The sequence below is a fragment of the Mustela putorius genome, unplaced genomic scaffold (genome assembly GCF_011764305.1).
Source record: "Mustela putorius furo isolate JIRA1106 unplaced genomic scaffold, ASM1176430v1.1 tig00004040_pilon_pilon_pilon, whole genome shotgun sequence".
Lineage (NCBI taxonomy): Eukaryota > Metazoa > Chordata > Mammalia > Carnivora > Mustelidae > Mustela > Mustela putorius.
In genome coordinates, this window is record NW_025422175.1 from 16328 (window position 1) to 41978 (window position 25651).

At 49.6% G+C, this 25651-nt stretch overlaps 1 protein-coding gene and 3 long non-coding RNA genes across 6 annotated transcripts; 1 reads left to right on the forward strand and 3 right to left on the reverse strand.

Moving 5' to 3' along the window:
- Positions 1-3423: 3423 nt before the first annotated feature.
- LOC123389868 lies at positions 3424-6696 on the forward strand. Its single transcript, XR_006604528.1, has 3 exons — positions 3424-3554; positions 4263-4383; positions 6634-6696. It is a non-coding gene; the product is annotated as an uncharacterized LOC123389868 (long non-coding RNA).
- An 8726-nt stretch (positions 6697-15422) lies between these two features.
- LOC123389865 lies at positions 15423-16470 on the reverse strand. The gene is made up of 3 exons (XR_006604523.1): positions 16395-16470; positions 16081-16170; positions 15423-15516 (listed from the first exon to the last, which is right to left on the reverse strand). It is a non-coding gene; the product is annotated as an uncharacterized LOC123389865 (long non-coding RNA).
- A 162-nt stretch (positions 16471-16632) lies between these two features.
- LOC123389867 lies at positions 16633-21073 on the reverse strand. 3 transcript variants are annotated; one of them, XR_006604527.1, is made up of 4 exons: positions 20744-21073; positions 19886-19999; positions 17194-17547; positions 16633-17066 (listed from the first exon to the last, which is right to left on the reverse strand). It is a non-coding gene; the product is annotated as an uncharacterized LOC123389867 (long non-coding RNA). The 3 variants fall into 3 exon arrangements; XR_006604526.1 differs by lacking the exon at positions 16633-17066 and adding an exon at positions 18795-19017 and having other exon boundaries at positions 17077-17547; XR_006604525.1 differs by lacking the exon at positions 16633-17066 and having other exon boundaries at positions 17077-17547.
- A 564-nt stretch (positions 21074-21637) lies between these two features.
- LOC123389869 (thyroid receptor-interacting protein 11-like) lies at positions 21638-22731 on the reverse strand. The gene is made up of 2 exons (XM_045072660.1): positions 22640-22731; positions 21638-22541 (listed from the first exon to the last, which is right to left on the reverse strand). Exons 1-2 carry the CDS (start codon positions 22729-22731, stop codon positions 21638-21640), a joined length of 996 nt encoding a protein of 331 aa, XP_044928595.1.
- Between the last annotated feature and the right edge of the window lie 2920 nt (positions 22732-25651).

Here is a 25651-nt window from a genome sequence, read left to right on the forward strand (position 1 = left end):
GTTGAGGGTGTATTTCCAGATTCTCTATTCTGTTTCATTGATCCATTTGTCTGTTTTTGTGCCAGTACTCTCTGAATGATTACAGCTTTGCAGTAGAGCTTAAGATTGGGATTGGGATGCCACCAGCTTTGGTGTTCTTTTTCAACACTCCTTTGGCTGTCTGGGGTCTTTTTCTGGTTCCAGACAAGTTTGGGGATTATTTTGTTCTATCTCTGTGAAAAAAAAAGTTGCTGGTATTTTGATAGGGATTGGGTTGACTATGTAGAGACTGCTCTAGGTAGCATAGACATTTTAACAATATGTGTTCTTCCAGTCCATGAGCGTGGAACATTTCTGCTGCATTTCTTCGTGTCTTCCTCAGTTTCTTTCCTATAAGTGTTCTGCCGTTTTTGGAGTACAGATCCTTTACCTCTTTGGTTAGCTTTATTCCTAGGTATCTTATGGTTTTTGGGTGCAATTGCAAATGGGATCGACTCCTTGGTTTCTCTTTTCTCTGTCTCCTTGTTAGTGTATAGAAATGCAACTGATTTCTGGGCATTGATTTTATATCCTGCTACTTTGCTGAATTCCTGTATGAGTTCTAGCAATTCTGGGGTGGAGTCTTTTTTGGGTTTTCCACATAGAGTATCATGTCCTCTTTTGCCCTTTCTTTCTTTCTTTCTTTCTTACTTTTTTAAAGACTTTATTTGTTTATTGGATAGAGAAATCACAAGTAGGCAGAGCATCAGACGGAGGGAGAGGGAGAAGCAGGTTCCCTGCTGAGCAGAGAGCATCATCAGGACTCGATCCCAGGACCCTGAGTTGAAGGCAGACACGTAGCCAACTGAGCCTTGCCGGCACCCCTGCCTTTTATTCTTTCTGTTGTCTGTTGTCTGATTGCTGAGGCTAGGACTTGTAGTGCTATGTTGAACAGCAGTGGTGATACTGAACATCCCTGTTGTGTTCCTGACCTTAGGGGAAAAGGGAAAGGCTCTCTTTTTCCCCATTGAGAATGGTATTCACTGTGGGCGTTTCATAGATGGCTTTTATGATATTGAGGTACATTCCCATATGGGAATGTACCTCTCCCTACACTGTGAAATTTTGATCAAGAAAGGATGCCGTAGTTTGTCCTATGCTTTTTCTGCCTCTGTTGAGAGGATCATATGGTTCTTGTCCTTTCCTTCATCTATGTAGTCTATCCCTATTGATTGATTTGCAGACATCGAACCCACCCTTGCATCCCAGGAATTAAATTCCACTGGTCGTGGTGAAGAATCGTCTTCATGTACTGTTGGATCCCATTAGCTAGTATTTTCGGGAGAATTATTGCATCCGTGTTCATCAGGGACATTGCTCTGTAATTCTCCTTTTTGGTGAGGTCTCTGTCTGGTTTGGGGATCAAGGTAATGCTGGCCTCATAGAAAGAGTTTGGAAGGTTTCCTTCCATTTCTGGTGTTTGAAACAGCTTCGGAAGGTTGGGTATTAATTCTCGTGTAGCTCGTTGGTAGAATTTCCCCCTGGGAAGACTTCTGGCCCTGGACTTTGGTTTGTTGGGAGATTTTTGATTACTGCTTCAGTTTCTTTGCTGGTTATGGGTCTGTTTAGGTTTTCTATTTATTTCTTCCTGGTTCAGTTTTGGTCGTGTATCTATCTCAGGGATGCATCTGTTTTCTTCCGGATCGCCTAATTTGTTGGCATATAGATGCTCGTAATACGTCCTTACGGGTGTTTGTATTTCTTTGGTGCGGTTGTGACGTCTCCTCTTTCATTCATGATTTTGTTTATTTGGGTCCTTGCTGCTTTTTTGTTTTGATCAGTCTGTCCAGGGGATTATCGATCTTCCTAATTCTTTCAAGGAGCGAGCTCCTAGTCATTGATCTGTTCTACTGTCCTTTTGGTTTTATTATATTGATTTCTGCTCTACTCTTGAGTGTAGGCTTTATTGGCTGTTCTTTCTCCAGTTTCTTTAGGTGTCAGGTTTGGTTGTGTATCTGAGATCTATCTTGTTTCTTGAGAAAGGCTTGTATTACTGGATACTTCCCTCTCTTTGTTGCATCCCCAGAATTTTGCACAGTTATGCTTTCATTTCCATTGGTTTCCCTGAAGTTGAAGATTCTGCTTTAGCCTCCATGTATTTGAGTTCTTTCCAACTTTCCTCTTGTGATTGAGTTCCAGTTTCCAACCATGGTGGTCTGAAAATAGGCAGGGAATGATCCCAGTCTTTTGGTACCAGTTGGGACCTGATCTGTGTCCCAGTAGGTGTTCTGTTCTGGAGAATGTTCCACGTGCACTCGAGAAGACTGTGTATTCTGTTGCCTTAGGGTGGAATGCTCTGACTGTATCTGTGAAGTCCATCCGGTGCAGTGTGTCGTCCAGAGCCCTTGTTTCCTTGTTGATCTTCTGCTTAGACAGTCAGTCCTTGGCAGTGAGGGCGTGTTAAGGTCCCTGACGATGATTGTATTATCACCAGTGTGTTTCTTTAATTTTGTTATTAACTGGCTTATATAATTGGCTGATCCCATGTGAGGGGCATGAATATTTACGATGGTTAGATCTTCTTGTTGGATAGACCCTTTATGATATAGTGTCCTTCATCATCCATTATTGGTCTTTGGTTTCATCTCTATAGGTCTGATACAGGGATTGCTATCCTAGCTTTCTTTGGAGGTCCGTGAGCATGGTAAATGGTTTTCCACCCCCTCACTTTGAATCTGGAGGTGTCTTTGAGTCTAAGATGAGTCTCTTGCAGACAGAGATTATATCGATGGTCTTGCTTTTTTTTTTAAGATTTTATTTATTTATTTGACAGAGATCACAAGTAGGCAGAGAGGCAGGCAGAGAGAGAGAGGAGGAGGAGGCAGGCTCCCTGCTGAGCAGAGAGCCGGATGCGGATGCAGGGCTCAGTCCCAGGACCCTGGGATCGTGACCTGAGCCGAAGGCAGAGGCTTTAACCCACTGAGCCACCCGGGTGGCCCTCAATGGTCTTGCTTTTTTATCCAGTCTGGTATCGGTGAGCCCTCAGAGGAAAGCAGTCAATCACTCCTATCTCCCTGGTCTCCAACCACACTCCATCCTCATCCAGCCTGTGACCGAGCATTTCTATCTCAGGCACATGATCCCTTTCAAGTCTGCAAACTGTGCCGACTCCTGCAGTGTGCACCTGTGCCACGCCTCCCAGGGGAGGAAGGGGGTTCTTGTGGTGGTTCTGCTGCTTCCTGGGCCCCTAGTCCGGGAGCAGTCACCTGACCATGCCTTGGTTCCCAGTTTCTAGCAACCCCAAGCTGAGAACCCCCTCTCCTGGGCTCTCTGATTGCAGCCGTCTTCCCTGCTCCGATGCCCAGGAGCTCTGCCACACTCAGGCACCCCCAGTCTTTCTGGGACGCTGGGATCCTGAGACTACACTCTCCTACCCAGGATTCTGCCCTGCTTCACCACCCGGAGCTCCTTTCAGGCAGGGACATCCTAGTGAGCCAGGACAGACGTCTGAAAGTTCCGATTTTGTGCTCTGCTGCTCTGTCACTTTGTGGTGCCGGTTTATGGAGGCTCCCCCAACCCCCACGGTTTATCTTCCGGTATGTTGCCTCGGATTCACTTCTCGGCACCTCCTACCTTGCAGAAAGGGGTCCCTTTCCTATTTGTAGAGTTGCAGCTATGCTTCGATCTCCGCTTGAGTTTGTGGGTGTTCAGAATGATGTGATAGCTCTCTAACTGAGCTCCTGGGACCAGCCAAAACCAAGGTCTCCTACTCCTCCACCATTTTGGACTATCGGGGGTAGGGTAAGGGGAGAATTTGTAGCTATGTCTACACAACACCACGTGCCTTTAACACTGTTTCAGAAGCGAGACAAATCCTTGCTCATTGCTCACCTTTTTACAGTCTGAAACTTTGGGTCACGATGGTGTTCTACATCTATTAGTACATTGACTGTTGATGTGCTTGTTCAGTGTGTCTTGTTTTCCTGGGGTGTGAAAAACAGAGTTTTACTGCCCCACCAGTACTGCCCCATGGGTGCCATTAGAGAGTCCCATTTTTTTAGTGTGTACTTGACATCTATCTATCTTTCTTACTTTCTTTCTTTCTTGGCGGGGAGAGCATGTGTGCAGGGGGAGGGGAGAATTTCCAGCAGACTCCCCACTGAATGGGGAGCCCGATGTGGGCTTGATCTCACTACCCTGAGATCATGACCCGAGCCAGGTGCTTACCCAACAGAGCCACCCAGTCATCCCTAGAGAGTCGGTTTGATGAATACATGTGGATGTGCCTTTTTTCTTCTCGTAAGATTGCCAACACTCCTGATCACCCAATGTGTGCTGGTTTATATGACTCCGGAGCAGCCGGCCAGCCTTCTCAAGTGGACAGCCAGCAGTTTTGACACCGCCACGTTCATAAACTATGAACAGGTAAGTGGGAGCGTGAGACATTTGCTTTCTGCCTCTATTTCCGTGGTGGCTCGACACTCTCTGAGCAACCTCAGTATGTTTTCCCGCTTCCTCTTTTCCTTCTGCCTCTGCCCACTCACATACCTCCTTTTTCATTGATTCTGGCAGTGCCCAGCATCCCTGATTTCTTGATTTCCAGCGAACTTACGGCCAGAGTCTTTGAAACTTCTGTCTTGGCCTTAATAGAAGTTTTTTGAGTTCTCCTTTTATCATTGTATTTACTGTAGAGTCAGACCTTGGTGAAGGGAATTTGGGCTGTCCTATGGGTGGAGGGGTAGCCGACTCGGATTCCTTCAGAGGCAGGAGTGATGCACATGGATCAAGTCGGCCAGTGTAAGGCAGGCAGGAGTGGTGAGGACTACGTTGAACCCGAGTGTCCATGTCCCATCTGATGGGACGGTCCCCCCGATCGGTGCCAGTTGCTTGTTACTGTGTGTGGGTGTGTGAGAGAGAGTTGAGAACTCTTTTTCAGGACTTTGGTCCGAGACCAGTCTTGGTTTTATTTGAGAATAAAATTTCCTGATTTCTGAGATCACTGAGTTTGCACCACTGGCTGCCTGTTTTTCTCTTCTGCCCTAGTGGAAAGGGGTATGCTTTCGAGGTTTAAAATTACTCAGCTTGGGTCTGAATCCCGGCTCTCGCTCTTATGCCTGGCTCAGTGACCTTCAGCAGAATTGCATGGTGGTTGGGAGTCCATGCTCTGGAGGTAGACTGCTTAGCTGTGTGACCTGGACAAGTTGAATAATCTCTCTGTGCCTGTCTCCTTATCCGAAAAATGGGAATAATAACAGTCCTGACTTCATAGGATTGTAGTGAGGAGTGAGTGAGTTAATTTGTACAGGAGCGTTTATGGCACTGTCGGGCTGTCAGGCAGGCCTGAGCTGTTCTGGATCTCTTGGAGCCTCAGGTGTTTGTTGTTGTTGTCGTTGTTTTAAAGATTTTATTTATTTATTTACTTATTTGTCAGAGAGAGAGAGAGAGAGAGAGAGATTGAGAGCCCAAGCAGGCATTGTGGCAGGCAGAGGCAGAGAGAGAAACAGGCTCCCTGCTGAGCAAGGAGCCCGATATGGGACTCGATCCCAGGACCCTGGGATCATGACCTGAGCTGAAGGCAGCAGCTTAACGGACTTGGTCACCCAGGCATCCCCCAGGTCCGTGTTTTTAAAGGGATAACTTCTCTGGATTATTAAGAGAACTCATGAGAATGATGTGTAGCAGTGGGCATATGAGAAGCGCTGAATACACGGTAGCTTTTTTTTTTTTTTAAAGATTTTCTTTATTTATTTGACAGATCACAAGTAGGCACAGAGGCAGGCAGAGAGAGAGAAGAGGAAGCATGCTCCCTGCTCAGCAGCAGAGAGCCCGATGCGGGGCTCGATTCCAGGACCCTGAGATCCTGACCTGAGGCGAAGGCAGTGGCTTTACTCCACTGAACCACCCAGGCGCCCCCCCCCCCCCCCCACGCATGGTAGCTACTTGTATTGCTTTTATTTTGCTTTTACTGATTTTACTTTTTTTTTTTTTTTAAGTCTCATTTTATTTTTAAATTTTATTACAGACAAGAGCAGTCAAGGCCTTGCCCACTACAACATACCTAGGGACAGGTCTAAGGCTAGACCTGGTTGCCTTTTTTGCCACCCTGTGCCATGTTCTTATATAGGCTGGGTTCTTACAGAGGTGTTTCTTGGTTGAGTTTTCTTTTTTTCTTCCTTCCCGGGGCTCATGACCTGAGCCAAAGGCAGAGGCTTTAATCCACTGAGCCACCCAGGCGCTCCTGGGAACATGCTCTTCACAGGGAAGAAAGTGCTCTGGAGGATGAACAGTTTTTTTATAGGATCATTTACTTTTTACATTTTGTAAAAGCTCAAAAGATTTATAAATTAGCATACAGGCAGGAATCACAAGTTTTATTATAAAGGAACGCAGGGAGTAGGGGCACCGGTCATTATTTTAAGGACAACGTGATTTTCCTGGAGGCATCTCATTCACAAAACAGATGTGTATGGTGTATGTGTGGGTGTCAGGCCAGAAATCAGGCTTTTGGTTTGAGCAGAGTTCATTATATATGGTCATGTTGATTTAGAAATCTAAAATGGTTCTCCTGTATCTCAGGCTTTTAGAGGGTTTTTTTCTCTCTTAAATGATGGTTTTTTTTCTTTTTCTTTTTCTTTTTTTAAGATTTATTTGTTTGTTTGTTTGTTTGTTTGATAGGTAGAGATCACAAGTAGGCAGAGAGAGAGAGAGAGAGGAGGAAGCAGGCTCCCTAGCAAGCAGAGAGCCCTGATACGGGGCTTGAGCCCAGGACCCTGGGATCATGACCTGAGCCGAAGGCAGAGGCTTAACCCGCTGAGCCACCCAGGTACCGCATAAATGATGGTTCTCAAAAAAAACAATTTTTTTTTGTTTTGTTTTTTAAAGCAGAGGAACCTTTTTCATCCCCTACAGTTTCCCAGCTGCAATGCTAAACCAAAAATGTTCCCTTTTAAGGAAATTTTTTAATGTTTACTTGTCACCGAATGCCTTGGAATTGTCTCCGTAGAACCTTGGCGTTCCCTGGAGCATTGTTTGAAAACCCGTTATCTTAAATTAGTCCTTTATCACATTTAGCTGCTGCTTTTTGAATTCCCTCTATGTTTCCTCTTTCCTCGCTCATGCTGCTGTTTTCTTCATACTACTCTTTACCTCTGAATGTTAAGGATGCTTTTGGGTGGCTGCAGTTCAGTTCTGATCAGTGATGTCATTTAATGGAAATTCCTACTTGAGCATTTGGCCGGAAATTTGAGATATGAATAGGATAGTCTCAAAATGGTCATTAAACTTCAAATCATTAAAGAACATTTCTTCTTACGCCTTCTATGGGCTAAGCCCGTGGTTCTCCAACTTTAACATGCCTACGAATCACCTGGAATTATTTTTGAAATGCGGCTTTCCAGATTGCATCTGTGGGGATCTGTTAGAGGAACTGGAAAGTCTGTACTTTTAAAAACAGCCTAGGTGATCTTTGTGTAAAGCGTCCACATCAACACTGGGAAACACGACACTGAGCATTCTTGTTGTCCTCAGGGAGCATAACACTCTGCTCAGACTGCAGACAGCAATACCCAGTCCTGAGGCTGAACTTGCGGCTACCTTGGATATCTGGTCACGTCTGCTGAGCATTTTCCCCCAGCCCTTTGACTTTCGTCTGTAGGAGAAGTGTAAGTGAATTGGCAAAAAAAGGGGCCCTCAGCACTAGCAGAGGGAACAGAGCGGGCTTGTCTGATACTGAAGCCCACAGTGTGTGTACCCTTCAGCCATCCTGCCGCTGTGATAATACTGTTATCACAATAACAGTAGGGTGACGTAGGGTGTCATGATTTGATATTTCTCAATATTGTGAAATGATCACCCTAGTTAACGTTAACCTTTAATCATCAAAGAACGTTAGAAAATACCAGCAAAAAAGTAAAGCGAGCAGTCTGGTTTAGAAAGATTTAAGTGAAAAATGTTAAAACCATTATGGTTTTGAAAGAAGTAACCCACATCCAAAACACTGCGGCCCTTGCCAGAACTGGTTACGTGAAATCGTAATTCATCTCTTTCGCTTGTACCGGGAAGGTCCCAGGCTTTGGTCTATTTGGGAAATTGGGCCCTGTTTTCCCTGGTAAAATGACATCCAGTAAAATTTCGTTCTATTTCAGGTTTCCGCTTTTAACGCCAGTTACTCGGATTCTGCACCCTTTGGGATTTACACCAACTCGCAGGCTGCCGCAGCTGGAGACGTAAGTTGCAAACTCACCAATTCTCCCAAGAGTTTTTCCTCCATTAACATGTTCTTAGTAAAAAAAAGAGAGAGTGTTTGAAAGCCATGACTGATCAGAGCTCTGTATAGTGTAATATCATTACCATGTGTCTGCCTAGAACCAACTTAAAAATGTTTATTTTAAACATTGTGGGTTGAAGCCTCTGCCTTCAGCTCGGGTCATGGTCCTTTGATCCAGCCCCGCCTCAGGCTCCCCACTCAGCACAGAGTCTGCTGGAGATTCTCTCTTCCTCTCCTGTTAACGCACACGTGCGTTCTCTCTCTCAGATCCTTGGGGAAAAAAGTATAGTTTATGTATATGAGTGCCAAATTCTTTAATCCTTCAAAAGTATTATATAGGTCTAGACTTTTTAAATGACCACTGGTGGCTGGAAGTTGGTTGGGGAAGAGATGGCGGAGAATGAGATTTAGGTCAGAAACTTCCTGGTACCGTGGGCTTTCCCATCTAGATCCTTATTTTGACTAATAGTTATTGTTTCACACGTGAAAAGGACATTTGTTGTTGGTTTCATAGGCTCAGTTTAAGTGGTTTTCCCAGCTCACTCAAGTTTCTTCTTTTCTAAAGTTATCTACATTTTTAGTGTTTGTCTGTAGCAATTTATTTATGGAAAAGGGAAGAGGGAACGAATTATTCAAGACACCATTTAGGTTTTTTTTTTTTTTCTTCGAAGTTTTACTGAATTAGAATGGACATCCCATAAAGTGTACATATTTACAGTGTATAATGTATTAAGTTCTGACATAAGTGTAGACCTATAAAACATAAGTCACCCCAATCAAGGTACTTTTTAAAAAATGAGTGTCCTCTTTGAAATTGAAGTATAATTAACATATAATATTAGTTTCAGATATGTATGTCATGATTTGATATTTCTCAATATTGTGAAATGATCACCCTAGTAAGTCTAGTTAACATCATCCTTTTTTTTTTTTTTTTTTTTTTTAAATAAGAACCTTTAAAAATGACTCTCAGCTTTCAGGTATGCAATATAGTCGTATTAACTAGAGTCATATGTGGAGCTGTATATTACATCCCCAGACCTTAATTATTTGATAACGGGAAGTTTGTTCCTTTTGATTGCCTTACCTGTTTTACCCACCCCTACACCCTGCCTCTGGCAACCACCAATCCACTCTCTGTATTTGTGAGTTCATAGTATTTTTCATGGTGGTTTGTTTTTGTTTCTGCTTTTGTTTTTGTTTTGAAGATTCCATGTTTAAGTGAGATCATACAGTATGTATCTTTTTCTGTCTCACTTCCCTTAGTGTAATGCCCTCAGGGTCCATCTGTGTTGTTACAGATGGCAAAATTTCGTTCTTTTCTATGCCTGAACAATTGTGTGTGAGTGCACGTGCATGCACACATATGTGCACGTGTCTCTGATTTTTGTAAAAATCCCTGCACCTGTCGATGGAGATATCTTAGTTATCGTAAACAGTGGTGCAGTGAACATGGAAAGGCCGCTGTCTCTTGGAGATAGTGTTTGTTCCCTTTAGATAAAGAACCAGAAGTTGAATTGCTTGATCCTGTGGTAGTTCTACTTTGAGCTTTGTGAGGATACTGTTTTCCGTGGTGGTTACATCATATCCATTCTACCAGCAGTGCACAAGGGTTCCCTTTTCTTCCCCTCCTTGCCAGCAGTTGTCACGTCTCGTCTTCTAGTCTAGTCTTCTAGTCTTTTTGATAGTAGCCATTCTAACGGGTGTGAGGTGATAGAACTCACGATGGTTTTGATTGGCATTTCCCTGATGACTTGTGATGTTGAGCATTTTTTTTTAATGTGTCTGTTGGCCATCTGTATGTCTCCTTTGGAAAAATGTCTCCTCAGATCCTCTGGGCATTTTTAAATCAAACTAGATTTTGCTGTCGAGTTGTATAAGATATAGATGTATGTCTTACATCTATACAATATCTGTTGTATAGATACTGGATGTTAATCTCTCATCAGATATACGATATATAAATACTCTCCCCTATTCACCAGGCTGCCTTTTCGTTTTGTTTTTTTCTTTGCTGTGCAGAAGTTGTTTAATTTGATTTAGTCTGAGTTGTTTGCTTTGGCTTTTGTTGCCAAATCAAAAAATTGTCAGCAAGACCTCAGTCAAGTAGCTTACTTGACAATGTTTTCTTCTAGGAGTTTTATGGTTTCTGGTCTTACATTCACGTCTTTAGTCCACTTTTATTTAATTTTTGTTTGTGGTGTAAGGTAGTGGTCCAGTTTCATTCTTTTGCATGTGGCTGTCCTGTTTTCCCAGCACTATTGATGGAGGTTACTCTTTTGTTTCCTTATTGCATATTCTTGGCTTTCTTATTATATGTGATTAAACCCATATATATCTATACATATATGTATGTTTATTTCTGAACTCTCCTCTGTCTCATTGATCTGTTGGACATTGACGTTGTTAATCAATTTAGGCCTATGTTGAATAAATCTCTTCTTTTTTATTTTTCTTAATTAAAGATTTTATTTATTTATTTGACAGATCACAAGTAGGCAGAGAGGCAGGCAGAGAGAGAAGGGGGGGGGAAGCAGGCTCCGTGCTGAGCAGAGAGCCCCCTGCAGGGCTCAATCCCAGGACCCTGGAATCATGATCTGAGCCGAAGGCAGCGGCTCAACCCACTGAGCCACCCGGGTGCCCCTTGAAGCAAATATCTTCATCCTGTCATTTGACGCACAGCCACTTCAACATGTGTCTCCAGAACAGGGTTTCCCAATCTTGGCGTTCCCCACATCTTGGGCCCCATCGTTCTTGGCTGAGGGCCCTGTCCTGAGCTTACTAGGATGCTTAGCAGCACCCCTGGTCTCCACACACCAGAGGCAGAGAGTGTCTTCCTCACTCCTGCTTCTGACCACCGAATGTGTCCTAGACGTGGCCACACATCTCCCAGGGAACAAAACTGCCCTTGTGCGACACACACACATAGATAGACCCACAAAAGTATCGTCACTCTTTAAACATTTCAAAATAAATTTCTCAGTAGCGTGACATGTCAAGTCACAGTTCAGATTGATCTGATTATCTCACAAATATGTTGACTCTCTGTATCTGTTCAGTCCTGAGTGAGAAGACGACGCGTACCTTGCCGTTGGTGAACAGGTCTCACCTGCCTCTTCTAATGACAGGCCTCACTTTGTCCCCTGCTCTTTCGTTAGCCTGGCCATTTATTTTCCTGTAAGGGTGCCTGGGTGGCTCGGTTTGGCTCAGAGTCCGACTCTTGGGATCAGCTCAGGTCCTGGTCCTGGTCCTGATCTCAGGGTCCTGGGATCCAGCCTCTTGTTGGGCTCCCTGCTCAGTGGGGAGCCTGCTTCTCCCTCTCCCCCTGCTGTCCCCCCTGCTTATGCTGTCTGGCTCGTTCTCTGTTAAATACATAAAATTGATGTACAAAACCAAGCAAAAGAAAAAACAGTCCGTAACGTTTTAAAATTTTTTTAATTTATTTTGTTTTTTAAAGGTTTAATATATATATTTTTTTTTTTCCCAGAGAGAGATCACAAGTAGGCAGAGAGACAGGCAGAGAGAGAGGAGGAAGCAGGCTCCCTGCTGAGCCGAGAGCCCGATGCGGGGCTCCATCCCAGGACCCTGGGATCATGACGTGCGCCGAAGGCAGAGGCTTTAACCTACGGAGCCACCCAGGCGCCCCAATCCATCCCTTTCTGACAAGACCTAAGGGTGTGTAACACGTTACACCAAACATGTAGCTCACGATATCCCAGACCCTGAAGGGCAGAGCCCTGCTAAATGTCATCAAACGTTAGTTTCTTGGGTTCTCCCAATCTCGCTGAATGTTTTTCCAGATAATGGAAAGCCCAGTGCCAAAAAAGCTGCCGTGAAATGCATCTAGATGGTAAACATGCTTGGTCCTTATACCCTGGGGCCTATCCCAGAGGGCTCTGACTCCCTGAGTCGAGAGTCGGACATAAGCATCTGTCTTTTCTTTAAAAAAAAAATGGCCACAGGGGGCGCCTGGGTGGCTCAGTGGGTTAAGGCCTCTGCTTTCGGCTCAGGTCAATATCTCAGGGTCCTGGGATCCAGCTCTGCATCGGACTCTCTGCTCAGCAAGGAGCCTGCTTCCCCCTCTCTCTGCCTGCCTCTCTGCCTACTTGTGATCTCTCACTGTCCAATGAACAAAATAAAAAAAAAAAAAAAAAAAAAAAAAAAGGCAAAAAACGCCAAAGTCCTTCATGCTTTGCTGGTTAGCACTGGGTTGGGAACCACTATTTAGTCTGCCATTCCAAACCCAAACTTCCCCGACAATGTGTGGGCTGCAGACGCAGGAAGGCGTCGGAGACTGAGACAGAGGAGAGCAGAGAAATGATAAAAACTATCCCAGAGAAAAGCGGCTGCAGCACGAGGCCGGCTCCCAGGGTGGGTGGCGAGGTGGCAAAGGCCAGCGAGTCTGGGGCCCCCCGCCTGAGGCCCAGGCAGGGAAGGTGCGGCCACAGAGGGGGCGGCAGCTCGCGAAGTGCTGGCCACGGGGCCTTGCAGGCCTCCAGCAGCTTCCTGGGCCTCAGCCCCGGGCGCTGCCAGCGACTCCGAGCCTGGCGAAGCCGGAGCTGCAGGTGGACTGCATGGGGTGTGGGCACATGTCGAGCGGCAAGCGCTACAGCGTCTTCCCCTGCGAGGGCCACGAGAGCTGCTTCCAGCGGAGGCATCCACAGCAACCGCAGCTACCCCGGCTACACCCGCGGCTCCGACCGTCGCTGCCAGGTCGGCCAGCACCACCTGTGCCAATACCGCCGCCTGAAAATGGGCTTCCGCGTGGGCATAAGGAGGCGGCGCAGCGTGGGTCGGCGGCAAGGGACACGGATGCTTCGTCCTCCCACGGAGCTCCCAAGCGACGGACCTTGGCTTCTCTCCTCAGACTCCTGTGTTTTTAAAGACGGTGAAACGTTTGTCTCCTCGGTTTTCTTAAACGATCCCGAAACCGAGGAGAGTGTCGGGCTCCAGCCTCGGCCTCCCCAGAACTGCTGGCCGGAGTAGAGGGCCAGGAACCAAGGGGCCCATTCCTGGGACAGGCTGGCGCTCAGCACCCCAAGCATGAACTTTTGAGGCCGGTGGGGTTCCTTCCCTCGGGGGACGGCCTGACGTCTGGACCAGAGCGGCCAGCGGATTAATGCGCCAGGCAGGTTGTCAGGATACGGAATCCACGTTGGACACTGTATGATGAATGAGTCAAGGCCAATAATAAAGATGTTTCCTACCTGAAAACAAAAACGAAACAGAACAAAACACCTATCCCATAGAGAGTCCAAGCTCTAGCCAAGCTCTAGCCATACTACTTCTCTGTCCGTATTCTGTGTCTCAATGGCTCTAGAGTCCATTGACTTGAAGCAAGTTCGCACAAACGGTTACCCACAAATACGAACTAAATCAATTTATCAGGACATTTGAAGCACAGCTAATTGGGACACGGTACGGCAAAGCCTTTTATTTCCCTCTCGTCATTTCAGTGGCGCTGCAGACTCTCTGGACAAGTAACTGTCCATTTGAGAAAAATTCTTTCTCATTCAACAGTGTGACACATGTGGTCAAGAGCATCTGAAAGCTGGAGAAGAAATGAAGTTGCGTGGAGTCCACGTATGTTCACAAACGTCACCACAGACTGTCCCCCCCACGTCTTCAAAACTTATCTGTGTATTTCTTGACGTCTTGAACTAGCCACCACTGACACCTCCTGCGTGTCAGACATGGCGCTAAGTGTTTTGTTAATGTTAAATTTCACTTCGTCTTTACAGTCCTCTGTGACGTGGGATTATCATCATCCCCATTCGTCCCATCAGGGAACGGAGACGCACAATGCTTTAGCTACACGGCTCATAAGAGGCAGAGGTAGGAACTGCTTGGGGTCTGGACCCCATGTTTTAAATCACTATGATTCGTTTCCAAGACCCTACAAAAACGACAAGTCGTCACCCCAAACGTTGGTTTTCCCCACCCCACGGTCCCCACGTGGCCCCAGCTTCAAGGACATTCTGTCAATTCCTTCAACACTACACATCCTTCCCGGCCCTAACGGAACACCTTCCCACATCCGCCTTGATTTCTTAGCCTCCTGGTCTCCGCTTAAACATTACTCAGCAAATTACAAACTCTAACGCACCCTGTACTTCCCAGCACTCAATGCAGAACAGTAATGACGAATTTCACGGGTCGTTATTTCCTTCCTGTCTTGGCCAGCCAGGGGGTGAGTCCCTCACGCATCCTGTCAGTCCTGTTCATCATGGGTTCCAATCACTGATACCCCCACAACGCGCCCAAAAGGAAGGCCATTCCCCCCACACACACACACACACGCACACAGACACACACACACACACACACACACACACACACCCCCACGGACCCCTGACTGGCCTGATCTCAGGTGCACGGTGGGGATCCTGACAACCCCTCGTGGAACGTAACCTACTCGAGAAGGAGAACGGAACTCCTCCCCCATCAACACTCCACTTACGGGCTTCAAGTCGGTCTCTTCTAGCAGGACTTGAGCCCCAGCAAGGCTGAAACCTCATCTGCCCGGTTCGGCCGCATTTCCGCTCGCGCTGTCTCCAGGCCCCCCACATAGTTAGCAGCTCCATCAACGAGGCCCCGTTCTGGGCTCCTCTCAGCTGCGAAAGGAGGGGCACACAAGCTGACGGCTACCTTTTGGCAAACCGGTGTACTCCTGAGACACAGGCCCGCCTCCCAGCGAGGCCCCAGCCCCCCCGGAGACACGGGGCCCTGACATCATGCCCTACAGGTACCTCCGTGCAGAGGAGCATCTTCCCAAGGGCTGCTCACTTCTTGGTCCTCCTCCGCGCCGACCTTGAGGACGAAGTACAGGAGCGGGAAAGGGGTGTCCCCAGACCGGTGGCCGTGGGTCTGGAGGTTGTGAGGTGCTACGCCCACCGGGACAAGGTTGTGGGGTCTTGAGACGCCAGACAAGCAGCAAGCCTCACAGAAGCCTGGAACACGGGAGGTGCTTTTGCTCAGACTCAGCTCAAGTGTCTCAGTGCCCCGCCCGTCAGCTATCCTAACCACCTGCCCGCTCCTGGGTGCCGGGCCCACACGCTGAATGGACAGTTTTTTTCCCTGCTCCCCCGGCCTTCGGAAGGCATCGCCCGCCGGATAGGTCTTTGGGCCCCGCCCACACAACCCTGGGCACACAGTCTCTCTCCCATTCCCACCTGGCAGGACCTCGGTCACACCCACCGTCCTCCTCCTCTGCTGCTGCTGTGTTCTGAGGGTGGCCTCTCTGAGCTCCTCACAAGCTCTAGATGGCTGTGGTCGGCACCAAACCGAGCTGCCTGGAATGGAATTGCTTCAGCACCCTTTTCAAAACTCAGATGGGCATATTTGTGGGGACTGTTTCTGGAGTCTTTGTTCTGTGGGACTGTCCTCCTGCCAATACCAACACGGGCTTCCTTGTTACAACTACTACTAAGTTCTGAAACTCTAAAGACTGTGTTCCCAAATTACTCTTCTTTTCAAAACCGGTTTTGAAACTACTCTGATTCCTTTCTCCTTCCACATAGATTTTAGAATATTTTTGTCTATCTCTACGAAAACAAACGAAGCTGACAGGATTTTGATAGAAATGGCGTTAAGTCTCTCTCTATCAGTCTGGGGAGAATTGACATCGTGACGATGCCTAGTCTTCCAGATCACGACCGTGGTGTATCTCTTCCATTTATTTCTATCTTGGACTTCCTGTACCAGTGCTAAATAGCTTTCAGCATGGGATGCCTGGACAGGCACTGTTAGATTGATCCCGAAGTAGTTTCTTTGTACGAAGTAGTAGTTTCTTTGCGAAGGTGTGTTGGATTGTGGAGCCTCCATATTCGTTGCCGGCACAGAGGAATACAGCTTACCTTTCTGTGTTTAGCCCGTATACTGTTTCTCTGTGAAGTTCCGTTGTTAGTTCTAGAAGCGTTTTGTCGTACCCTCTTGGGGCATAAGTCCTGCAATGAAGATTCCGTGTCAGGGGCTGTGTTGACACGCGGAAGACCAAGGAGGGACCCGAATGGCATCCTGCACGTTCTCCTCTCCCTCTTCCCTCACAGGGGAGGTCTCTTCCCCAAACACCCTTCTCATCCCAGGGACTAGCCATAGTGCCTGTTGGTTTTGGGGGAGCAGCGTTCGGTTCCCTAGAAGCCCACTGAAATTCTTCAGGCCAGCCACTCACCCCCTCCCATGGGAACCAGGACTTGCCACACCCTCTTGTTTCGAGAAGCAAGTCTTGCCTTCGAAGGCCCTGCTGCTGCTGGTTCTCTCTGTTCTCAAGCGCGACGTCTGTGTCGTCCTGCACGGTGTGTGGTATCCTCCTCCCCTGAAGCGTGAGGGTATGTGACGAGTAAACTGTTGGTCAGTCACCCGTGTCGGGTGTCAGGGCATCCCACAAGTCTGGAGCAGGAATCTCTCTCTCTCATCGGGGACCTGAGGAGATGGTGATTAAAACAAGCGGCAGCATCACAGGCACGGTGTCCGTATGTTAACTGAGGACGCGGGGGTCAGCTTGACCTGCTCCTTCGCTAACTAACTGGCTTCAGAGGTGACAGTCACGATCTGGGAGGGAACTGGCCATCGCCGGCCAGCTTGTGTGTTGGCCCGTGTTCTGTTATCTCACATGGAGGTCGCCATCCGTTTCCAAACTAAGGTCCCCTCCTTGCCAACAAGGTGAGAATGAAGGAGAATGGACTGGATCTTGGGGGGAGCTGTCACCCATGTGACCTGCATGTGGCCTGTATTGGTCTCCAGGGCTCCCCCCTGAGGTTGGCAACCGCAGGACATGCTGACTGGTGTGCTTCAGTTCCAGGGACTGGGTGTTGGGCCAGTGATGGATGCGGACGTCCGGATCCTATGGGGGGAAAGCACACCCCAAGCACAGCCCTGGGGGTGACCCTCTGTGTTGTGGGTGCAACGGAGGAGGGAGGCCCCGACGCAGGGAAATGTAAGAATGGCACACTGAGGGGATGCGGTCCCACCTCGACTTCCGCCAGGAGGCGTGAGACCATACAACCCTCGCCGCGACAGAAGCCCCAAGGCTGATGATGCTGATTTGAGACTCTCTGGGAAAAAAAACCGAGAACGAGGAGCAGGGCAAAAGACACTCCCCCACCCCACCCCCAGTATATCCAGGAAGACACAAACCCGAGCAAAGGAGGAGTGGGAGAGAGAAAACTGCATACAGGAGGTAGGGGGACCCCCCGGGGCCCCCACGAACTAATTCATCGTAGGTTCAGAATTTGACCCGGTTGTAGATCCAACATTTACAAGGGCACCCGGGTGGCTCACATGGTTAATCACCTGACATCAGTTCAGGTCTTGATCCCGGGATCCTGGAATAGAGCCCCGTGTCAAGCTCCCTGCTGGGCAAGGAGTCAGTCTGCTTCTCCCTCTGCCTCTCCCTGCTGCTCCCCCTGGGTCCTGCTCTGTCCCACTTGCTGCTCGCTCTCGCTCTCTCTCTCTCTCGCTCTCTTAAATGAATACATCAAATCTCTAACCCAGTAAAAAGTAAAAAGGAAATCACAAGTTCACTAACATAATTTAATTGGCAAAATTCCAAGGAGGCCGATTGCCTTCTGTGCCTCTACAGCGTAGGTTCTGAATGAAGTGTAATGTTGCCAAGATGCACCGGTTGGCTAACCTTCACGGACTTAATGCACGTTCTGTTTATAGCGAGTATAATAACCGTAGATTCTGCCTTCTGTCTTTACTGCTTTGACATCTCGGGCCTTGCTGACTTTGGAGGGACTTTCCCTGGCAGGCTTACTTAATTCCTAGAGATGGTCAGCAGCTTGCCTACAGGCAGAGCTTTCACATGTAAAGCAACCAATTTGGAGCCTTTACCCCCAACCACCTCTTGTAAGAAACTCTCACTCTGGGCCACTATCCCCTGCCCTGATCACCCCAGGGGCAGGGACAGACTACTCCAGACAGACACCACTGTGTCCCGGAACCCACTGACATGACACCGACTAGGCAGTCTTAAATGTGCTTAGCCGGATTCACCTGCCCCTTGCCATGGAAACCACAGTAAAGGGTCTTGCCCGTGTCGTCTGTCCCTTCACTCCCTCTTTCTCCTGACCGCCCCTGGTGCTTCCCTGGGTGGCCCTCCATGGCTCTCAGGACCTCCTCTCTCGGGATCAGGGAGTCGATGAACGCTTCTTGCGTTGTGAGAGTTCCTTGTATATCTGCTTGTCTTACCATCCCTGATAAAACAAACCCCTGTACCCTGAAAACACCGGAGACAGCTGGGGGGCTCAGTGGGTTGAGCTTTTGGCTCAGGTCAGGATCTCAGGGTCATGGGCTAGGGTCCCATGTCGGGCTGCGTGCTCAGGGTGGAGTCCGCTTGGGATTTTTTTCTCCGCCTCTGCCTTTCTGTCCCTGCCACCACCCCGGGCCCCGGCTCCTTTGCTAGCTTTTGCTCTTGCTTTCTCTTTGAGGTTAAGTCGTTGAAAAAGCCATGAGGGAGCCCCACAGATTTAACGATGGTGAATATTTTGCTCTAATACATTTGGCCAGTATGTTCTGTTCAGTGCCTCTCGGTCGCATGTGCCTTGACCTTGAAGGAGACAGGATTTACCTTGTTACGCGCGGGGCACCCAAACCGCTCTGCTCTAAAACAGGCAAACTTTGTGGGCAGGATCTTAGCGCATTCGTCTTTCTCCGGGAATACAGATGGGACATCCCATCCAGGAGATCCTACTGTGAGGCTATTTGTTGGACACACTTGTTGAGGACCTGCAGGGGTGGCTCTGTCTGTCAGTCAAGGGTCTGCCTTGGGCCCAGATCCCGATCTCAGGGTCCTGGCAACAAGCCTCGCATCAGGCTCCCTGGTCGGCAGGAAGCCTGCTTCTCCCTCTCCCTCTGCCCCTACCAGCCCTTTGTCCTCTCTCTCTCTCTGTGTCTTTCTCTCTCTCGTGATCTGTCAAGTCCCTAAGTAAAATCCTTACAAAGAAAAAAGGGCATACAAGTCCAACATCTTTCCGTACTTTTTGGGTACCGGAGGCAACCTATTCCTTGTTTATCAGTTTTACAGAAACCCATTTCAGCTGTTCCTTGTTAACGAGCCCACGCTGAGGGGGGAGGGTCTCCCCTCAACAGAAGGCTCTCGGATCTGTGCAAGCAAAATTGACCTGTTGGGGGTGACTGGGTGGCTCAGTTGGTGAAGCGTCTGCCTTTGTCTCAGGTCCTGGTCTCGGGATCCTGAGATGGGGCCTGGCAGGGGGTTCCCTGCTCGGCGGGGAGCCCGCTTCTCCCTCTCCCTTTCACCCCCTTTTCCAGCCAGGGCGCTCTCTCAACTACAAAAACAAAAAGCTTGAGAAAAAAACCAGCTGTTCGTGCCCGGGTCAAAAGGCTGTAGCAGCCTCCTCTCCTGCTTCCTGGAGTCCCTGGACTCTCTGTCCATGCTGTCTGTCAGTCGTCCATGGGCTCCCAAAGCAAGAAACGGCCCTCCTCGGCCCTGGTGAGAGACCATGAGAGCAGCAGTTGCTGGCCATGCACTGGGCTCTCCCGGAAACAGCATCTCTCACAGACTCTGAGCCTTCCCCTCCAGCTGTCCATTCTTCTCTGGGTCATGGGGACCCCCCCCCCCACCACCACCACCACCAGCAGCTGAATATAGTTCCCAAGGCCTTCCTGCTCCAGGCTGAAGCCCAAGTCTGCATATCCTACCTGCAGGTGGAGGTGGGGGCTTCTGTCCACAGTGCATTGCCAGATTCCATGGTGCCGGAGGACGTCCGCTCTTCCTTCTACCCCTTGGCCACCCAGCGATTCCCTTGGGATCAACTGCGTGAACACCAATGGAAGTTACTACATTTTGGATTTGATGACCACGTCTCCCTCCTGGTCACATGACAGCTTCACATCCTAGAGAAGCACCTGTCCTACGCCTTAAGAGTCTCAGCAGGAAATGGATGTCCATATATCAGAGTCCGTTCTGATGGAAAGCCTGAGATGAAGGTTCAATAGGAAGTGTTGTCTTGGCATCCGGTAACTTTGGAGGGCCTCGGATGGCCTCACCCCAAGTTCCCTTCCCACTCTGCTCCCCCAGATCGGATCCCCTGGCCAACAAGCCCTCCTTAGCACGGGGACCAGGCACAGTTTCTTCCCAAGTAAGCTCCAGTTCCCTGACAGCCTGCGCCATGATCCAGCCAATGAAGATTTGAAGGGGCTTCTGAAGAAATGAACAAGGGAGTCGACCATGGACCTTGCAGTTAAAAACCGCTTAAAGGATGATCAAGAGGAGCTACTTCTGGAACTTAGGGCAGAACCATAAGCCGCTGGGTTTTCCATTTAAGAATAAGATGGAATTCATTCCCATTTCAAAAATGGTCTCTAAGGCAGAGTGATTGGGGGGGGGGTGGGGGCGGGGGGGAGCAAGTCAGAGAATAAGTAGTATAGTCCCACGCAGGCCGACCTACATAAGGCCCGAGAGAATTCAGGTTAGCCATAGCGTGCTTTTGCAGACAACAGAAAAGGAAATGATTTTTAAAAATTAGAAAATAAAAAATTAAGAGAAATGAGACTTACCTGGGGAAAGCAAACTTTTTTTTTTTTTTTTTTTTAAACCTCCTCTTCATCGTGTACTTTCGTGCTAGTCACCTCGTTTCCCATACAAGGATCGTGTGGTCGTGTATCTGATACCTTTGGAACACTGAAACAAGTTGATGTGTTCTCTGCATAAGGTATCCATAGACGCTTGGCCCTTGTGTAAGCCTTCCAGCATTACAGACCACAGCTTCCAAGGCCATCAGTGTCGACTGTCCTACGAACGTCACCACTGCTGTGGCACCTGGGTGGCTCAGTCTGTTAACTGTCTTTGGCTCATGTCATGATCCCGGGGTCCTAGGATCAGGTCACAGGTCAGGATCCCTGGTCCGTGGAGAGAGCCTGCTTCTCTCTCTCCCTCTGGTGCTCCCCCTGTACGTGTGCCCTCAATTTCTGTCGAAAAGATAAATAAGATCTTAAAACATACAAAAGAAGTCACCGGTGTGTTTTCACTTTGGCGAATACTTCTGCAGTCATTGAGAGACCCCTTTTTTGTTAAGTCATAAAAGAAAGATGTTGTTTCTTCGGCTGAAAGCAAAACCGTGAAACAGTTGGCATTTTGAAAAAGAACATTAGGAGATAAGGTAGACACACAGAGTGACTTGGGATCTTCAAAGCGTGGTGTCACTCTGGCTCACAATCGTCTATTTCTTTGAGAGGTCTTTGGCCGCCTTTCCAACCTTCTGGGCAGGTGATAGTATATGCGGCGTGTACACGGGTAAAGCGTCAGTGACAGCATTTAGAAGAAGGTGCTCCGATCCATCCATTTGCGGTCCAGGTGGATTAATAAGAGACACAGCTGTGGTGCGGGGCTTGACCTCCTTTTTTCCGGGTGTGGATGCCAGGGTAGCGTTCCGTCGTGATGGGCCTTGTTTCTTAGGCGGCTTTCCCCTGCCTCCTGAATCTGGGGGCTTCACGACACGAGCAGAGGGTTTTGGCGGTGGAAAAGCTGAATGAGATTCCGCTTCTAGAAACTGGACAAAAAGGTCTGAAAAGGAACGATTGGCCACGGCTTGGTGATTTGGTTTCGCAGGGGGTGTTGGGGGCGCTTCTGGATCCAGGCCCCCCAGTCCCCCCGCTGGGCACACCCGCGGGCTCCCGGCTGCGCAGCTGCCGCAGCTGGTCTTCTCGGATCCCCAGCGTGCTTGCCATCAAGCTCAACGCTTCCTGCCGTTCCGCATCAGCTGCCTGGAAAGCTCCCACGAAGAGTCTCCTTAGGAGGGCTTTGTCCGCCATTCCTTCGGACTGACTGACTAAGGTCATCAGTTTCCTCTGTGTGTCCTCCAGGATTTCCTGCTGGACCTCGTTCTGTTTCTTGAACTCTTGGAGTCGGTCCTCCTTCTCCTCCAAGTCGGCATTGGTTTGATGCAAACGTCCCTGTAAGGACTTCAGGTTTCCTTCTAGGGCGTCTGCCTTTTCCATCCATTCGGCCAGTTCCAGCTTCAGGCTCGCTAGGGTCTGATCACAGTGCCTTCCCTCCTCCTGGGAGGCGGCAAGCCGGAGCACAGCTTCCTCCTTCTGCTGGGTGACCACGTGCAGCTGCTCCCGCAGCGACTCTACCTGCAGCCTGGCTCCGTGGCTGGCCTTTTGCATGGCAGCGGAAGACCAAACGAGTTTTCCCTGCAAGACCGTCACTTCCTCTCTCAGCTGAGCCACTCGGTCCTCCGAGGCCAAAGCTTCCCGGCGACGAGAATCTTGGGGCTTCTGCCGCGAGCTGCCGCCCTCTCTCCAGCTCCTGGGTGAGGCGCAGCTCTCTCTCTCGTAGCTGGTGAACCTCCTTCTGGAGGGGGCGCGGGTTTCCGTTTCTTTCTGTGTCAGTGCCAACACGACGTCATCTCTCTCTCCCGCTGGCACGCAGCTGCCTTTTCCTGCGTGGACCGAACGGCGGCGGCGAGCCGGTTCAGTTCCCCGGTCTCGCCCTCCTCTTTCTCTCGCAGCAGTTGCTCCAAGGCCAGGGCCTTCTCTCTCATCGCAGCATGCTGGGATGCCTCTCCTCTCTCTGCGTCACTGACAGCAGCCGATTGGTCTCTTGCAACGCCCGATTCTCCATTTCCTGTTCTCTAGATCGTTCCACGATCTCGGCGTTTTCCTCTCTCAGCCGACACGCGTCCATTTCGAAATCTGCCATCCTCTCCTTCAGATTGGTGACCGCCTGCCTCAGCAGCTCGTTCTCACTCAGCTGGCCACAGAGCTTCTCCTGTAAGGAAAGCAGCTCCTCACTTGCCGCTTGGGTTCGGAGCTCCTGAGCCCGAAGGGAGTTTTGCAGAAGGGCCCGGTTTCTCCGTCGGCCGTTCCGTGTGGGAATCGGCCTCGCTGTGTTCCCGTGCTTTGCCTTCTCCTTCCCCCGTGGCAGCCCCTGAAGCAATCCATCTCTGCTGATCTTCCTGGAGGGTTCGGATCCTTGTCTCTTTTCCTCGCCCTGATTTTCGGAGCTCTTCTGCCTCCTCTCTGATCACCTGAGAGGCCTCCCTCACGGGGTCAGATTTCACGGCCTTCCGGGAGTCGCTGGAGGTCTGGAGGAAAATCACATCCAGGTTCCCTAAAAGGAGGTCCTTGGCATCGCAGAGCTCCCCGATGCGGAGCTGAAGTTGGGCCAGTTCCTTCTCTAGCTCGTGGAAGTTTATTTCATGTCCCTGGTCAGTTTGGATCTGGTCCAGAGAGGCTGTCTGCGGTTTCAGGACGTTCTCGCTGTTGGGGCACGCCCACGCCTGCAGTTGTCGCAGATGTGTCTGAAGCTGGGGGGACTCACGCTTCAGATTTTGGACGGTGGTCAGCACCTGCTCTTTCCACTCCTCCATGATCTTCACTCGCTGTGTTAACGTGTCCCGTTCCTGGAGAAGCTGCTGGAACTGATCGATTCGACCTCCTCGAACCCCATGACCAGGGCTGGGTGTTTGCAGGATCCTCAGTAAGGTCTGGCATATCTGACTCAACGCAGCCACCTCCAGGTCTTTTTCTCGAATCACGTGTGACAAGTCCCGAATCCTTTTCTGTACACACCTCCTGGCCGCTGCTTTCCCCTCCGGTGGACAGGTTCTGATTTTCCTCTTGCGCCCTCTGGAGGTCTGCTTCCTTGGCAGCAAGTCGATGGGTCCTTTCGTGATCGTCCCTTTCCAGATGGCTCTTCTCCCTCATCTTCTCGTTCAGGATGGCCAAGATCTGTTGGCTTTTCAAAGCACACTCTTGCAACTGCTCCTGAAGCTGTTCCACGTGCCTGTTCTGGCTGTGAGAAGCCGCCGAGATTCTGCTGGAAAGACCCTGAATCTCCACATCCTTTTGCTGGATGATCCGAGTGAGTTTCCCGATCTCCTCTTTGGAGAGCCGATCCACTTGCGCGGTCAGCCGGACGTTCTCTTCAGTGAGAAGCTTCGTCTCCGGGTCCTGTGCTTTGATTCCTTGGACTAACCTTTGAATTTCAGCTTGAGATGGATCACGCTCTTCGCCTGCGTTCTCTCTGGGGAGAGGCTGGCTTGCTCGCACCTCCTCATCCTCACAGGGTTCTCTCGGAATGTGCGGGCTTTTGTCGGGCAGCTGGGCTCTCAGCTCTTCTAGCGTGACTTGCAGATTCCGAATCATCTCGTCTTTGGCTGCGAGGAGCTGAGCGCGTTCGGTGTTCATCTCCTCCTGCCGGTGTTGAAGACGGTCCACCTTCTCCTTCTGCTCCTGTAAGGACTGAAGCAGTGCTCTCTTCCCCTGCTGCTGGTTGTGAATGATCTTCTGTTGTTCTTGTATCTCCTCCTCGAGATCATCTTTTAACCTGTTGAGCTGAAAGACCTCACACTCGAGTTCTTCAATCTCCTCTAGGACTTTAGGGTCAACCAGAGGGACAGCGCGACTCTGTCGTGTGAGGCGCTCCGGGTCTTGGTCCACAGGAGGGTGTTGGTCGGTCGTGGATGGGAGACGCATGTCTTTGTCCTCCACGGATGCGGGTAAGACGTCATGGCTTCTGAAGGTTTCGGTCGACTGGCCGAGTTCCTCCTGAAGCTCTGGCCTTTCTCGGAGTTCCTTGATGTACTCCTCTTGCTCCCTGAGGCATTCTGTCAATTGGTTCTGCTCCTCCAAAGCAAAGGACAGCAGTTCCTTCGTTTCCTGGTGCTCGGCGTCCATCTGCTCGATCCTCTCTTGGAGGTGTAGTATCTCCAGGTCTTTCTCCTGACCGAGTTTAATGGAATGGCCATTGTCTGCGGGTGACCATTCTCTGAGGCTTTGTTCAGTCTTGTGTTCGAAAAGCTTCTTTTCGGCCCGACACAGTTTGGCCACTAACCGTCCTTTCTCTATCTTTAAAGCCCTCACGGCGATGTTGTTCTTCAGGGAATCCTCGTTGTTGCGCAGAACGGATTCCTCCAGCTGATGGGTTGCGTCTTGGAGCTGACGAACCAACTTCTCCTTTTCCGCTCGGAGGTCGGAAGCAAGGTTGTTCAGACTGTCGTTGAGCCGCTGCATTTGTGTAAGCTGCTGCTTCAGCCTTCTGAGATCCATTTCCCTCTCCTCCAGAAGGTCACGGTTCACGTTCCCGGCAGCATCTTGGTTTTGCAGGTCTTCCACCTGTCGCTGGTAGTCCATCAGTTGCTTGCGGTGCCGGTCAGTGAGGTCGGCCAGCTTCTGCCGGTGGGTGTTTTGCAACACGGCCACTTCCAGCTGATGTTTGTCCATTTCCCGCATCTGCTTCTGCTGTAGGTCCCTGATGTGGCTCTTCAGTTTCCACACTGTTTCCGGGTCGATGGTATTTGGTCCCCGGGTGGGACACGGGCACAACATCTTCCAGTGAGTCACTTCAGCCTCCAGCGTTTCTGTCTCAGGGAGGCGTCTATTGATCTGTGTCTGGGATGAGATGACATCAGCCACATCCATGGCGTCCCCAGGGAAGGTCCCTTTCCCCGGCACATGTCT